The 16,553-nt window shown below is 43.4% G+C and overlaps 1 protein-coding gene across 1 annotated transcript in view; it reads left to right on the forward strand.

The window, feature by feature from the left end:
- LOC105859976 (uncharacterized) overlaps window positions 1–16,553 on the forward strand; it is a 62,333-nt gene that overhangs the window by 32,687 nt on the left and 13,093 nt on the right. Inside the window, 4 exon segments of the mRNA XM_075998985.1 lie at window positions 890–1,388; window positions 6,062–6,119; window positions 11,807–11,933; window positions 12,627–12,755. Coding sequence (XP_075855100.1) covers window positions 890–1,388; window positions 6,062–6,119; window positions 11,807–11,933; window positions 12,627–12,755 — 813 coding nt within the window.

The raw sequence follows: 16,553 nt of genomic DNA on the forward strand, positions 1-16,553 counted from the left end.
ATCTCAAAAGTATTTCAGGTTAACCTACCTTCAGTGGCATAACATAATAAGTGTACCAAGTGTAAGGAAGAACTAATTAATATCTACTTTAAAAAGTTATTGCTTTTTTAAAAGCAACAATTGGCGACCTAACTTATTACTGGATTTAGGTTTCCATGCCTTGCACCTCAGGTGTTGTCCCTATGAAAGTCTCTGGAACTGAGCACAGGGTTGACTCCCTTCATAGTATATGGGGAATATAAACGGAAAGGATTTCCATTCTGTTCTGTTGGGCGTCAGCATGAAATTGCATATTCTGCCCACCCAGAGATTTGCATTTCACATTCTAGCTTGTATCCCCTTCGCACTCAATTCTGGGGCTGTTTAATTTGCTAACATCAATTTGAATGGAAGGAACTTTCCTGGATGAAATCACAACCCACGCGGATCCCGCCAGACCGATCCCAGCTCTTAGTCCCCTGAGTTGCTTCAGCCTTAGTGTTGGGTCCCCCAAACCTTTCAAAGCCTTGCAACAGCTAGTGCTCAGAGCTAGGCGGAGGAAAACTCCGGCCCCGCCCACAGCACACCAGGCCCCGCCCACACCCTCGCCGGCCCCGCCCAGGCCTGGGTCTCCTGCGCGCGCAGCATTCTGTGGACCCGGAAGCGGATCGCGTGGAGGGAGTGTGGCGTGGCTGCGCGTGAGTTTCCTTTTATCTGCGTTAAGTTTGAACCTCGGCTTCTCAGTCTTCCGGGGCTTCCATACCTGGGATCTAGGGTGTCTTACAGACCTTAAATCCTCACAGCATTCCCTTCTCCCTAAGTAAATCAGGCGTAGCCCCGGGTGCGGGGTCGCCTCGGTTGGAGAAAATCACTGAGAGGCTTTTCCTGTCCCCAGTCTTTCTGCCTTCAGGCCGCGAGACGCCTCCTTTGGCGCCGTTTTCCTGCTTGAAACCCGTCACTGACCTCTCGGCCCCCCTGAGCCATGTAAAGCTTCACCCTCAGGTGGATTCAGGCCCTTCCGGTCCCCAAGCCTCGCCCTTCTGGGCCCCTGGGGGGCGGCGCTGCAGCCCAGTCCTGGGGAAGCCCTGTCCTCTCCCTGGTCCGGGGATTCTGCAAACCCCCCTCACCCCTCCTTCCTCCTTGGGCCGGGCCCTTCTGCTCCCCAGGACTCTTAGCAGTCACCCGTTCCTCCGATTCCGCGTTGGGGGAGGTGACCATGGTCCCTTCTGGAGACAGCCAGTGTCGTTGGTCCCAAATGACGCCCACTGGGAAATGCCGCCCTTCTTGGAGTCGGACATCTCACCGCGTTCCCCTCCCTTTGACTGTGGGCACAGGGGATCAGGAGAGACAGACTGGGAGGAAACAGAAAAACTGAGAATGCGCAAAACAGAATGCAAAGTCCAGGATGGGTGAAGGATTTGCAAAGAAACAGTAAGAGTGAAAGAAGGATCTGGGAAAGTAGCAGGGGCAGAAAAGCAACTGGAGAAATGCAGAGAAGGGCTTGATATCGCGAGAGATGAATTTCAGCAAAATAAGGACAGGGGCAGCCAAGGGGCAGGCACCTCAGACAGAGAGTGGGGGAGACAGCAGCATGGTGCTGGGACAGTAAGAGGGGCCTCCTGGTGACAAGGAGAGCAGAGGGGGAACCAAGGAGGGAGGAAGTGTAGGGACCTGGGGGTGGCAGAGCCTGGGACTGAGGGATTGTGCAGGGAAGAGGGAGTTTACCAGGGAGAGCAGAGGGGGAGCAGAGACAGGGAAGAAAGAGACATAAATACATGGAGAGTGGGGACAGTGGAAAGACTGGGGAAAAAGGAACAGGAGATGAAGCAAGTTTCCAGAGTGGAGCAGGACAGGCAGAAGAGAAGGAATAGAGAGAGGAAGAAGGGGAGAAAGCAGAAGAGGAGAGGGGCTGAAACTCAGGGGGAAAACACAGGAAAAAAAAAGAGCTAGAGGAAGAAGGTGAGATTGAGAGATAGGGGACGAATGAGGGAGGGATGCACACAGTAATGAGAAAAGTGGGGGGACACTGGGAGCAGATGAGTGTTAAGATGATTGAATATGATGATTAAATTGTGACCTGTTGATTTCACTCTATATAATTAATTTTTGTTTAAATTGTTCAGATGACAATGAGAATTGTCAAATTCCTCTTTATAAGGTTGGTGCATTTTATATTTATGACATCAGAGGTTTGCTTCCACTTGTAATCCATATTCAGGCAGAGGAAAGTGACTTAACTTATTCAGTTGGGTAATCTCTTCTCTTTTCCTGCGATGGGGTAGGGTATGGGAAGTGAAGTGGGCAAGAAGTGATGGAGTCCATTACTGCAGGATGCCTTTTATTTTTATTTTTTATTTATTTTTTTTAGACAGAGTCTCACTTTGTTGGCCAGGCTAGAGTGAGGTCTGTGGCGTCAGCCTAGCGCACAGTAACCTCAAATTCCTGGGCTCTAGCAATCCTCCTGCCTCAGCCTCCCAAGTAGCTGGGACTACAGGCATGCACCACCATGCCTGGCTAATGTTTTCTCTATATATTAGTTGGCCAATTAATTTCTATTTATAGTAGAGACGGGGTCTCGCTCTTGCTCAGGTTGGTTTCGAACTCCTGAACTTGAGCAATCCCCCGGCCTCAGCCTCCCAGAGTGCTAGGATTACCAGCGTGAGCCACCGTGCCCGGCCCAGGATGCCTTTTAAAAAAGAAATTTTTTTGGTAGAGGTAGGGGTCTTGCTTTCTTGCCCAGGCTGGTCTTGAACTCCTGGCCTCATGCAGTTCTCCCACCTTAGCCTCTCAAAGTGCTGGGATTACAGTTCTGAGCCCACATGGTGCCTTTCAAAAGGAACATTGAAAATGGTTTTGTGCTCTTTTTATAATGGATTTCCTTTCTTGTTCTTTTTCATTTCATTAATTGTTTTTTGAAGCTTGATATGATTTTTAGTTTATTCAATTTGTATTTTTCTATATATAATTACTTCTGAAATAGGATTGGTAGTATCCTGTAATCAGTTTACATTACTGTTTTCAAAATTGCATATTTTCATATTTTTTTCTTTGACCCCAGAATTCATTAGTTTTGTTTTTTGTTTTTTAAAGAATTTCAGAATTGTTTCTCTTTGAAATCAGTTGTGTCCAGGTTATTTATTTATTTTTTCCTTCTATTCTTTCCATGATGACATTTTTTTTTAAGACATAGGGTCTGGTTCTGTTGCCTAGACTGGAAAGGGACATAATTATAGCTCACTGCAGCCTCCTGGGCTGAAATGGTGTTGCTGTCTCTTAGGCTCTAGTCTTTGAGATTATAGGTGTTAGCCACCACACCTGGCTAGTCTTTATCATATATTAGAAACATTCTTTGGGACCTAATATGTAATTTTAGATTGTTTCAATGTGTATTTCTTAAAGATATCAATGACCCATTTTTCACCTTAGCATCAAAACCTAGTTGAAGTAGCTAGTCAGGTATTAATTTTCTTCCCTCTTGTCATCTGTTAAAAATAGTGAGCTGTGAGCTCCTAAATAGATATTCCCCTCAAGTCCCTCTGGTCCATCATGTTCTCTGCAAAGGTAGAAGGAAGGGTTAGATTGACTTGGAAGCTTCTTCCAACAGAGCCATGTATTGGTGAAGAAAAAATTTGCTCACACCTGACTGTTTTAAACACACATAGCTATGTGTTCACAGTTGTGTATTTTTTTAGTATATTACTGTGATCTTCTGATAGAGAGTAATTAAATGTTTCGGATCAGTGACATCAGAACCTGACAGAGAATTTTCTTTTGCTGAGACATGTGAAAGATGGTCCTGGAATTTTCTAGAGGAGATGTGATAGAGAGAAACCCGTACATTGGCCCTTCCAGGCCACCATATCAGGATCCAGGTACATCCTCTTCTTGCTGAACCCAGACCTTCTCAGGATAACTTGGTGAAACTTATCTGAGCCCCAGTGAGCCCACCCGCAACATGGAGATGAGAGATTATCCCAGAAAACCTTAGTGTGGTTGACATTGAGCTTTCACATCCACTATTCCATTGATAGTTTCTTTTTCAGAGTCACCAGTGATCTCCCCATTTCTAAACAAGTATTTAATTTTCTGTCCTTTTTTCTTTTCTTATTTTGAGACAGAGTCTTGTTTTGTTGCCCAGGCTAGAGTGAGTGTTGTGGCATCAGCCTAGCTCACGGCAACCTCAATCTCCTGGGCTCAAGCAATCCTGCTGCCTCAGCCTCCCAAGTAGCTGGGACTGTAGTCATGTAGGCATGTGCCACCATGCCCAGCTAATTTTTTCTATATATATTAGTTGGGCAATTAATTTCTTTCTATTTATAGTAGAGACGGGGTCTTACTCTTGCTCAGGCTGGTTTCAAACTCCTGACCTCGAGCAATCCGCCCGCCTTGGCCTCCCAGAGTGCTAGGATTACAGGCGTGAGCCACCACACCTGGCCTTGTCCTTTTTTCTTTTTCTCCTGTCCACAGCACGTTGCACAGCTGGTCTCCCTCTGTCTCTTTTCCCCTTGCTGTAAAGGATGTCCCACTAACCTTCACAAGTCTGTTTGATTTAATTTTCTTGTCACCTCCCTGATGACTTTACACTTTCCTCTTCTGGTGTGTCCTGAACTCGCTGTTCTCTGAATGTGTGCGTGACCCACAGCTTAGTCCTTGAGCCTCTTCTCATCTCAGTCCACACACACTGCCTTTCCTAGTCGTCTCTTCTCGTGGTTTAAGCCTTACTGACATGTCAAAATTTCCCTTGCAGACCTCTGCCCCGAACTGTAGACTCCTGCGTCCAGCTGTGTCCTCCACTCTCTGCTGGGCTAACAGGCATCTCCCTTTCGCATGTCCAAAAGGGACATTCTGAACTCCCCCAAATGTGTTCCCCTTTCGTCCCCACATATCAGGTGAGAGTTACCCTGTACTTTAAATATTTAAGATAATTACCTTATTTGTAAGGGTTGTAGTTTGTAATATAAAGAAAAAAATCACACGTTCACTGGATATGGGTGAGGGTATACATAGTTTCCAAAATTCTCTTGAGATGTGGAAGAGAAACGTGTGCAGACCTGGCCCTCCCTGCTCTGCTCCCCCAGGACCTCTCTGGCCTCATCTGCTTGTGTCGTCCTCGCTCTGCTCCAGCCTCGCAGGCCTCTTCCCTTTTCCTGGGGCCAAGGTGGCTCCTGCCTCAGGGCTTCCACATGGGCAGTCTGTCTGCCTAGAACTCTCTGCCCTCCCTCCTGGAGGTGGAAACATCCTTCCTTGACCAAGTCATTGTCCTGGTATCCCCTTCTCAGTGGAGGCTTCTCCGACTTCCCCCAGTTTAAGATTCCAGCCACACCCTCACCCCCCACACTGGTCCATATTGCCTGTTCTGTGTGTTTCCTTTTGTTTTTTTATTTTTTATTTATTTATTTATTTTTTTTGTAGTACAGAGGGATGGAATCCTTTTGTTTTTTGCCGTTCACTGTCTGGATACTGGTGGCACCAAGTCCCCAAGGGGACAAGAGCAGAGGGAGGTGTGCTGGGCTTGTTCCCCAAGCTCACGCCTGGCTGCACGTTAGGGTGCTAAGGCTTTGCAGATACATCCCTGTGCCCCCTTTGCAGAGATTCCCGCTCCCATAGTCAAGTTGGGACCCTCCTTCAATATCTTTACAGTGCCCCGCATGGCTCTAGTGTGTATCCAGTGTCGAGTGTTAAGGCTCAATTTCTTTTATTTCTATGGGCAGAGACCAGCCTGCAGTCCATGCAGGGGTGAGGGGGCTGTGCTCTGCATCAGGTTTGGTCAGGGCCACACCTGTGCCCTGGAGGGGAGCCCAGCCTAGCCCAGCTCCCCCCTGCTGCAGCGTGAGTGTGGGCTTCCACAAGGAGGGCGAGTTCTGCACAAAGGGGTCAAAAACTCACCCTTTGGGCTTCCTGTGGGAGGTTTTTATCCTTGCATCCCTCCTGGTGCAGTGGGTCACAGAGGACCCTCTTTCTGCAGGGTGAGGTCTTTCTTTGTGTGTGGTGTAGCACAGGAAGGGGGTGTGTGGTTTCTAAGCTCTAAACCTCCTATTTTTGACATTCAGGATTGACTGTTAAAGACTCATCATATGTGAAGAAGAAGCCCAGAAGAGGAGGAAGAGGAAAGAAAAGGAGTCAGAATGGCTCTTAGTCAGGTAAAGTGATACTGTGAGTGGATTGTTCTGTGTCTCCTTCCTTTCTGAAATGCCGGGCATTGGAGTTGCTGAAATTCTCTGACTCTGACACGTCCTGCCTGATGTGCTTGCATGCACGCAACCATGCCTTCCCTCAGTCCTCCTCTCCACTTAGATTCACCGTACCCAGCGACATTGCCTTGTGAGGAGGCTACACTGGGCGTCGTCCTGGGAAGGGCTTCACACCCAGACATGGATTGGAGACAGGCTATGGTCCCAGGCTATGGTCCCATGGCGTCGTGCTGTTGGGCCGCAGGGCCTGTTAAGCGATCACATCTGGATGCACTGTCAGCTCTCTGTAGACCAGGATTAGAGAAGCTGCCTGTGGAAGTCACGTATTCATGTGCATGATTACCTGCTAAATTCTGGAAAACGAGACCAATAAGGGGATATATTTCAAGTCATATTTTGTTATCCTTGACTCAGGCTCTTAATGACTTGGAATGGAATGGAAAGTTGGAATGGAATGGAAAGTTCCAAGAGAGTTGGAATGTCTCTGAAAGTATCAGAGACATCAGTGATAGAAGATGCTTTCTTCCATCATTTATTTTAAAGTAAGAAATCAATATAAATATCTAACTGTAGGACATTTTTTAAGCCATTCTCAGCACTTCCCTCCATGGCAACTGTTGTTTCTGCAGAGACTCTTGTGCTGCAGGTTATTTAAGTAGAAATATTTATGATTTTCCTCAGAAATCAGAGAACTTCTTTGATGGAGCCATATTCTCATTCTACCTATTGTTATTAAGTGTTGCATTTCTTTCATTTTTAACCCCACATGGTGTGCATATTTGTATTATAGTAAAACTGCAAGCAGTGATGCACTTAGGTGCTAAGATGTGAAGCATCCACTTTTATGTCCAACCTTCCACGCTTCCTCACGTGTCAGTGGGGTATCACTGCTGTCAGTTCTGATGCAAGGATCGCCACAAGCCTTATACAAATGTATTTGTAAATCGTTATGAGATCTTAGAAAGAATTCTTCATTGAATGTTTTCTTGTGATATTAATATTTTATCCTGCCAGTTTTGAAAATGTGCCTGTTTTCATGTTAATAAACATGATAGCTTGCTTTTTTATATCCTCCGTGGTGTGTTTTCTTTTTTTTGAGACAGAGTCTTACTCTGTTGCCTGGGCTAGAGTGCCATGGCATCATCCTAGCTCACAGCAACCTCAAACTCCTGGGCTCAGCCGATCCTCCTGCCTCAGCCTTCCAAGTAGCTGGGACTACAGGCATGCACCACCATGCCCGGCTAATTTTTTCTATATATATTAGTTGGCCAATTAATTTCTTTCTATTTATAGTATAGACGAGGTCTCACTCTTGCTCAGGCTGGTTTCAAACTCCTGACCTCGAGCAATCCGCCCACCTCAGCCTCCCAGAGTGGTAGGATTACAGGCGTGAGCCACGGTACCTGGCCTTGGTGTGTTTTCTGAATAAAGACAGGTGGGTCTTTCGTTTCCCACTATTGCAAAGAATGACATACTGCCTGCCTCTGAGCACACTGACTTCACTGCAGATGTCTGAGGGGTCATGCAGGTTAGGCAATTGAAAAAGTGTTGCTTCTACTAGCAGAATTCATTTCCTGTTTTCTTAGATCTGGCAAGATTTCCTCCTTAACCCCAGCTGCAAAGATACCAAGACCATGTTAGATTTTCCACTGATTTAAGTAAAATTTAGCACTGTGTTCTTTTCATATTTTGGAGAAATAATCACCCTTTTTATTTATATTTTCCAGTTCCTTGGGAGTCTAAGTAGGTTTCATTAGTTTGTAGACACACATATGTAAAATGGATTTTAATACTTTACTCAATATGCATATATTTTAAGAGCTATTTTATATTCTGTAGTTTAACTCTTTATACCCTAGTGTCTGTTTTCATTTGTACTTTTTTTAAAAATGTAAAATAGAAGTCTTTCTCCTGTCCCCTTTTTTCATTTGTTTGTTTCATTTTGCTTTGACAGGCCTTGCTTAGTGCATGATTACAAAATACTGCTTCACTGACATATTTTTATTGTTTAAAATTTTGTTAACATCTATAATTAATTTGGATTTTTACATAATCTTTTAGGTATTTCATTTGATTCAATTTAAAGTTTTAGGTAATATATGTCATAAGCGGTTTGTATGTAGTTTGGTAAACTCCATATTTTTTCTTTTCAAAATTACATTGGTTTTCCTTTGGGAGAACGCAGTCAGGTTTTATTGAAATTCAGCTGTTTCTTTTGTGTTTAATGGCTATTATTATCTACAGTTATAGAAGTCTTGAGATCACATCTTCCGATAAGAATTGGGTGAGTCTTTGATCACATATTTCAGTAAAGTTCTTTATTTGTTTTACAGTAAAATAGTCTTAGGCATATTTACATTATTGTGTAGCAGATTTTCTAGAGCTTTTTCTTCTTGCAAAACTGAAATTCTGTACCTACTAAGAACATTATAATTTTCCCTTTTAGACCATTAAATCATTCAGACCATAGATGCAAGTCTAGTGGTGACCAACTCCCTCACCTTTCATTTATCTGAGGAAGACCTAATTTCTCCGAGGAAGACCTAATTTCTCCATTTCTTTTGAGTGATAGTTTCCCCAGGTGTCGTATTTTTAGTTTCCAGTTGTTTTCTTTCAGCACTTTGAATATATCATTTCATTCCCTTGTAGGCTGCAAGGTTTCTACTGAGAAATCTCTTGGTAATATTACAGAAGCTTCCTCTTGGGTGAGACGTAGCTGTTCTCTTGTTAAGATTCTTTCTCTCTGAATTTTGACAGTTTTATTATGATGTTGTTTGTTGTAGGTGTCTCAGAGTTATCCTAGTTGAATATCTTTAAGCTCTTGAATTTATACATTCATGTATCTTCTCAAATTTGGGAAGATTTGGACCAATTATGTCTTCAAACAGGCTTTGTATCACCTTCTTTTGGGACTTTAACAATGTGTAGGATGTTGCCCTTGATGGTATCTTGTTAGTCCCTTAGGCTCTCTTCATTTTTCTTGATTCTTGTTTTCTTCTAGTACTTTTCCTCTTCACTAATTCTTTGCCTGGTTAGGTCTATTTTGAACCCCTCTATTGAGTTTTTCAAGTCAGTTATTATATTTTTAGCTTATGAATGCCTGTGTAGTTCTTCTTCATAGTTTTTGTCTCTTTGTTGATCTTGTCATTTTCTTCTTGCATTGGTTTAATGGTCTCCTAAAGTTGTCTGTGTATGCTGTCTTGTAATTCATTGAGCATCATTATGACTCTTTCTTTGAATTTTTGATTTGATTATTTGTAAATTTCTGTTTCTTTGATGTCAGTTTGTGGTTATTTAATTTGTCACTTTGTATTGGATGTGTTTTCTTTTCTCATTGTATGTCTTGTTATCCTCTGTTAGTACTTCAGCAGTTCCAAAATCAGCCGCTCTCCCTGTTTTTGGTGTCTGACTTCCTTCAGGAAGGACACTTTCCAGTCAGCATGGCTCAAGATTCTTGAGACCTCTCAAGCTATTTCTGGGGATGTGTCCTTTCTAGACTTTTGCTTATAATCTGCTAACTGATGTTAATTTAGGTGTATGGATATGTGATGTGTGTGCATGAGTGCATTGATGGGCAAGCCCATGGTTTATATCAAAGCAACATCATTATTTGCAATAAGTTTTATATTTTGTAATAATGAAATTATGTTAAATATTTTCTATGGTCTTTTGTTTTGTTTTGCTTTTATGAAACAGGGTGTCACTCTCTTGTCCAGGCTAGACTACAGTGGTGTGATCATAGCTCACTGCAACCTCAAATTCCTGGGCTTAATCCATCCTCCTGCCTCAGCCTTCTAAGTAACTGGGACTTCAGATCTTGCGTGCTACCATGCCTGGCTAATTTTTCAATTTGTAGAGATGGGGGTCTCACCATGTTGCTCAGGCTAGTCTCAAACTCCTGGCCTCAAGTGATCCTCCTGACTTGGCCTCCCAAAGTGCAAGGATTACCGGCATCAGTCAATGCACCTGGCCTTCTTTTTTTTATTTTTTTTTATTTTTTATTTTTTTAGAATAGAGACGGGGTCTCGCTCTTGCTCAGGCTGGTTTTGAACTCCTGACCTTGAGCAATCCGCCCGCCTCGGCCTCCCAAGAGCTAGGAGCACCTGGCCTTCTTTTTCTTTTTTTGTCCATGGTCTTAAATTTGTTCTAAACTATCATATTAACCGGTTAATTGTAATAAGAACAAAAATATATTATGCGCCTGTAATCCTAGCACTCTGGGAGGCCGAGGCGGGCGGATTGCTCAAGGTCAGGAGTTCAAAACCAGCCTGAGCGAGACCCCGTCTCTACCATAAAAATAGAAAGAAACTAATTGGCCAACTAATATATATAATATAAAAATCAGCCGGGCATGGTGGCTCGTGCCTGTAGTCCCAGCTACTCGGGAGGCTGAGGCAGGAGGATTGCTTGAGCCCAGGAGTTTGAGGTTGCTGTGAGCTAGGCTGACGCCATGGCACTCACTCTAGCCTAGGCAAGAAAGCGAGACTCTGTCTCAAAAAAAAAAAAAAAAAAAAAAAAAATATATATATTATGTGCCTATACATTGATCTTTTATGATGTTTCATGTTCTTACCTTTGAACTTGTTTCACATTTTCTCTGTTAGATAAACCTCTGCCAATTTACTTTGATTCTGTATCTGTGACTTTTTTTTTTTTTTGAAACACAGTCTCGCTTTGTTGCTCAGGCTAGAGTGAGTGCCGTGGCATCAGCCTAGCTCACAGCAACCTCGAACTCCTGGCCTCAAGCAATCCTTCTGCCTCAGCCTCCCAAGTAGCTGGGACTACAGGCATGCGCCACCATGCCCGGCTAATTTTTTCTATATATATTAGTTGGCCAATTAATTTCTTTCTATTTATAGTAGAGATGGGGTCTCGTTCTTGCTCAGGCTGGTTTTGACTCCTGACCTTGAGCAATCCTCCTGCCTCGGCCTCCCAGAGTGCTGGGATTACAGGCATGAGCCACCGCACCGGCTGGCCCTTATGTTTTAATCTGAATCCCAGACACCTGGGTTCTGGTGCTTGCTCTGCTATTTTTAGCTCTTTGATTTGTGGCCAGTTTCTTAGAGCATCTGTGATGGGAGTTGTCTTCTAGTATAACTCTGTCTGTCATGGGCTAGGAACTTTTTTTATGAGTTAGTTGTACATGTAAAGAATTTAGAATAGTGTTTTGCACATGGGAAGTGTTGAAAAATGTTAGTCATTGCTGTTGCTGTTAGCACCACAGTTGTTAGATTCTGACTTTTCACTTTCTTTAAAGCCACTGCGGATTTTGTCATCTCTGAAGACACCACTTGTATTCCAGCTCATCTAGATACTAATTATCTCTTAGTGTGTTAAATATACTATATAACATTTCTATGGAGATAACGCTGTGTTTACATTTTATTTGTTTATTGCGTGTATTGTCCACAAAACTGAGAAATTCATACTGATTTAGAGGTTATCAATCTCTTATGGAAAGTACAATAAAATGCATTTAGATAGAGAAAACCTGCTCAGAAGTAGAAAACCTGCTCTGGATTTGTGAGAACATTGACTTCAAGCAAGTTAATATTTAATTTTGCTCCTCTCCTCATTTTGTGTGAAGATGATAACTCTCTGTAATGCCTTAGTGAAATGTGTTTTTTCCATTTTAGGAACACTTGACATACAGGGATGTGGCCATAGAATTCTCTCAGGAAGAGTGGAAGTGCCTGGACCCTGCTCAGAGGGCTTTATACAGGGCCGTGATGTTGGAGAACTACAGGAACCTGGTCTCCCTGGGTGAGGATAACTTTCTCAGAAGTCAAAATATCATCTTGTGTATCTTTGCATTTAATCTCGTGTGCCTCTTAGAAGCCCCTGCATTGCGTGGCTGAGATTCAAGCCTTATTTCAGGAATGGAAAGCTCTGTAATGCAGCATCTGGACTTTAAGCATCCCCCTTCTTCAGATGTTTTGCTCCATTCATGATACAGCAATGGTGAGGTGATTCCAGAGCTGAAATATGCATAAAACTTACAGCAGTCTTTTAACACACCCAATTCCCTATTTTCTACCCCTGTGCTTTTTTTTTATATATATATATATATATATATATATATATATATATATATATATATCTGTTGGCCAATTAATTTCTTTCTATTTATAGTAGAGACGGGGTCTCGCTCTTGCTCAGGCTGGTTTTGAACTCCTGACCTTGAGCAATCCGCCCGCCTCGGCCTCCCAAGAGCTAGGATTACAGGCGTGAGCCACAGCGCCCGGCCTCCTGTGCTTTTTATTCAGTAGTTCTTGGAACCCAACAAGGTATCTGCATTTTGTAGTGTTCCCTTAGCTTCCAGGAAGAGGCAAGTAGTGGATAAATTGTAAAATATTTTCCTAGATTTCTTTGTAATGTCTTCTATTTTCACATAAATATAGGGTTGGGATTCTGGAAAAGCCAGAGTACATCATGTTCCTTTCATTTTATGAGCAGGATATTCTTTTCCTGGCCTGAATCTTATCTCCATGTTGGCAACAGAGGAAAAGCCCTGGTCTGTGGAGAGCCAAGTGAAAATAGCAAGGAAACCAAAGCAGTGGGAACGAATGAAAGGTGTGATCACAGGTAAGAGCTCAGATGGACATAGTGGAAGCCGCACCATTAGTGTTTTGGAATCTCTCACCAAGTGGGAGGGATAATGTGAGAAAACAGATGTGTATCTCCTGTGAACTCTCAAAGGAAATTTTAAACATTTCTCACTTACTCTACAGACATGTAAAAAGTTATCCATTCACCCTCCAGTGATGCTGCAGCTCAGAGACAAATAGAAATTCCTTCTTATAGACAACAGTCTTGTCATGTGGCTTCTACAAACTCTCTGGTTCCTTTACTCTGAGAGGTCTTGGGGGAGGCCCATTTGACAAAGGGCTCCTCCCTTGGGTCTCTTCTGTACTTGATTCCGTCTGATGCTCAGTTGACTTTCCATGTAGATCAGAGTGGAAGCCTCTATAGTTTGATGTTTGGACCTCTCCATGTTCCATCCCATTTCACATGCTTGGAAGACCCAGTCAGAAGATGGGACTCATTGGCTGCTCCTCCTTTGTGTCTGGGGCCCCAGAAACTGCATGGAGCTGTCTTAAAGCCTCTCTGCGTGTTGAGTTCACCAGCCATTTTTTTCTTCTGTTTTTCCCATAGTTCATGGGTATGTGGAACACAGGAGTAGGATCTTCTGAGATTGTTATTCCACAGAACTGTGAAATCAGTTGACAGGTCTCCTCTCTTTGATCTTTAGTCCTACATGGGGAGCGTATATCATTCTTTCAGGCTCTTAGCTTAGGACCTGTGGGCAGCACAGAGTCCCCTCTTACGATCCCTTAAAATCTGACCCCATATGTTGTATATTTCTCTCTTCCACTGCTCTTTCTATATTGATATAGAAAAACCTTGGCTCTTCCTAATTTTATATTCTCTGAAGTTTTTGTGCTTTTTGCCTCTGATAATAGTTTTTTCTTTTTGAAACAGAGTCTCACTCTGTTGCCTGGGTTAGAGTGCTGTGGCGGCAGCCTAGCTCACAGCAACCTCAAACTCCTGGGCTTAAGTGATCGATCCTCGTGCCTCAGTCTCCCAAGTAGCTGGGACTACAGGCACGTGCCACCATGCCCGGCAAATTTTTTCTATATATATTTTTAGTTGGCCAATTAATTTCTTTCTATTTATAGTAGAGATGGGGTCTGGCTCTTGCTCAGGCTGGTTTCGAATTCCTGAGCTTAAATGATCCTCCTGCCTCGGCTGCCCAAAGTGATAATTGCTTTTTTTTTTTTTAATTTTTTTTTTTTTTGAGACAGAGTCTTACTCAGTTGCCCAGGCTAGAGTGGCTTGCTATCAGCCTAGCTCACAGCAACCTCAGACTCCTGGGCTCAAGCAGTTCTCCTGCCTCAGCCTCCCAAGTAGCTAGGACTACAGGCATGTGCCACCATGCCTGGCTAATTTTTATATACATATATTTTTAATTGTCCAATTAATTTCTTTCTATTTTTAGTAAAGATGGGGTCTCACTCTTGCTCAGGCTGGTTTTGAACTCCTAACCTTGAGTGATCCACCTGCCTTGGCCTCCCAAAGTGCTAGGATTACAGGCGTGAGCCACCACGCCTGGCCAATAATTGCTTTTGATAAACACATTCCTAGGACATGCTGTCTTTTTTTCCCCACTGTGATAAACCTAACTATAAATTACATTCTAGTGGACTTTCCTATGGTATGGGTTTATGTGAAAACAGGAAATTGATGAAGGAGAACACTTTGATTAATATGTTTGAATATGCCGGGCATATTCAAGGTGGCTCACGCCTGTAATCCTAGCTCTCTGGGAGGCTGAGGTGGGCGGATTGCTCGAGGTCAGGAGTTCGAAACCAGCCTGAGCAAGAGCGAGACCCTGTCTCTACTAGAAATAGAGAGAAATTAATTGGCCACCTAATATATATAGAAACAATTAGCCGGGCATGGTGGCGCATGCCTGTAATCCCAGCTACTTGGGAGGCTGAGGCAAGGATTGCTTGAGCCCAGGAGTTTGAGGTAGCTGTGAGCTACGCTGACGCCACGGCACTCACTCTATCCTAGGCAACAAAGCAAGACTCTGTCTCAAAAAAAAAAAAAAAAAATATGTTTGAATATGATCCTGTTAAATACAGAGATGTACCTTGAAACCCTGAGCAAAATTGTCAGCATGTCCCAGGATACTGAGATGCAAAGTATCACGAGGGTCTGACTGAGAAGTATTTTCCAGTTATCATTCTGGTTTTTTTTTTTTTTTTTTTTTTTTTTGAGACAGAGTCTCGCTTTCTTGCCTAGGCTAGAGTGAGTGCCGTGGCGTCAGCCTAGCTCACAGCAACCTCAAACTCCTGGGCTCAAGCGATCCTCCTGCCTCAGCCTCCCGAGTAGCTGGGACTACAGGCACGAGCCACCATGCCCGGCTGATTTTTTTTTTTTTATATTATATATATTAGTTGGCCAATTAATTTCTTTCTATTTTTATGGTAGAGACGGGGTCTCGCTCAGGCTGGTTTTGAACTCCTGACCTTGAGCAATCCGCCCGCCTCAGCCTCCCAGAGTGCTAGGATTACAGGCGTGAGCCACCGCGCCCGGCCTATCATTCTGGTTTTTGAGAAGCTTCACAAAAGTGTCTCTGAAGGGCAATGTGACACTGTTGATCACATGTACTAATTAATGATCATCTCCTCTGAGCCAACAATCAATGGTGGAGAAGTTCCTCTTAAGGAGAACATTGTTCAAGTTCAAAGCCTGTGCCTGAGGCTCTTGACTAAACTGTTGTTCATGCCACATTTTTCATCTCCTGTATGTAGCATTCATTTTTAACAATAAAACTTTTGTTCAATTTGTTGTAGTTTCAAAACTATAACAGATAACAGTTTTGATGCATTTTATTGAGGTCACTTACGAAGTTGAATCATGTCCCGATATTTTAATTCTGCTGTTATTTGTTTAAGCCAGAGTGGTTTTTATCTTATACATTTCCATGTATTATAAATGAACTTGTTACTTAATCATCAGTTTCATTTTTTTTTTTTTTGAGACAGAGTCTCGCTTTGTTGCCTAGGCTAGAGTGAGTGCCATGGCGTCAGCCTAGCTCACAGCAACCTCAATCTCCTGGCTCAAGCAATCCTTCTGCCTCAGCCTTCCAAGTAGCTGGGACTACAGGCATGTGCCACCATGCCCGGCTAATTTTTTTATACATATATATATTAGTTGGCCAATTAATTTCTTTCTATTTATAGTAGAGACGGGGTCTCGCTCTTGCTCAGGCTGGTTTCGAACTCCTGACCTCGAGCAATCCGCCTGCCTCGGCCTCCCAGAGAGCTAGGATTACAGGCGTGAGCCACCACGCCCGGCCTCAGTTTCATATTTTTAATGATAGTTTTAGTGTTCTTTCTTTTACACTTGTAGTGTGAGGACTATTAATTCAGGGAATGGCTATTGATTTATATATATGTTGTTTGTTTGTTTTAAGACTGTGTCTCACTCTGTCACCTGGGCTATAGTGCGGGGGTGTCATAACTCACTGCAACCTCAAGCTCCTGGGCTCAAGCGATTCTCCTGCCTCAGCCTCCTGAGTAGCTGGGACTATAGGGGGGGTGTACCACCATGTCTGGCTAATTGTACTGTTTTTAGTAAAGACGGTTCTCATTCTTGCTAAGGCTGCTCTCGAACTTCTGAGCTCAAGCAGTTACTTGCATCTCAGCCTCCCAGAGTGCTAGTGGGCTATTGTCTTTCTTCACTAATGTGACCAAGCAGAGACCTTGGCAACAGCCTTCATGTAGCTTTGTTTCTCCAAACATATCTCTGCCTACTTAGCCAGGGATCATCCTCCTGCCCCAGTGGTCTCCTACAGTGCTGTACTCTTGTGTG

The sequence above is a fragment of the Microcebus murinus genome, chromosome 32, assembly GCF_040939455.1.
Source record: "Microcebus murinus isolate Inina chromosome 32, M.murinus_Inina_mat1.0, whole genome shotgun sequence".
NCBI classification, from domain to species: domain Eukaryota; kingdom Metazoa; phylum Chordata; class Mammalia; order Primates; family Cheirogaleidae; genus Microcebus; species Microcebus murinus.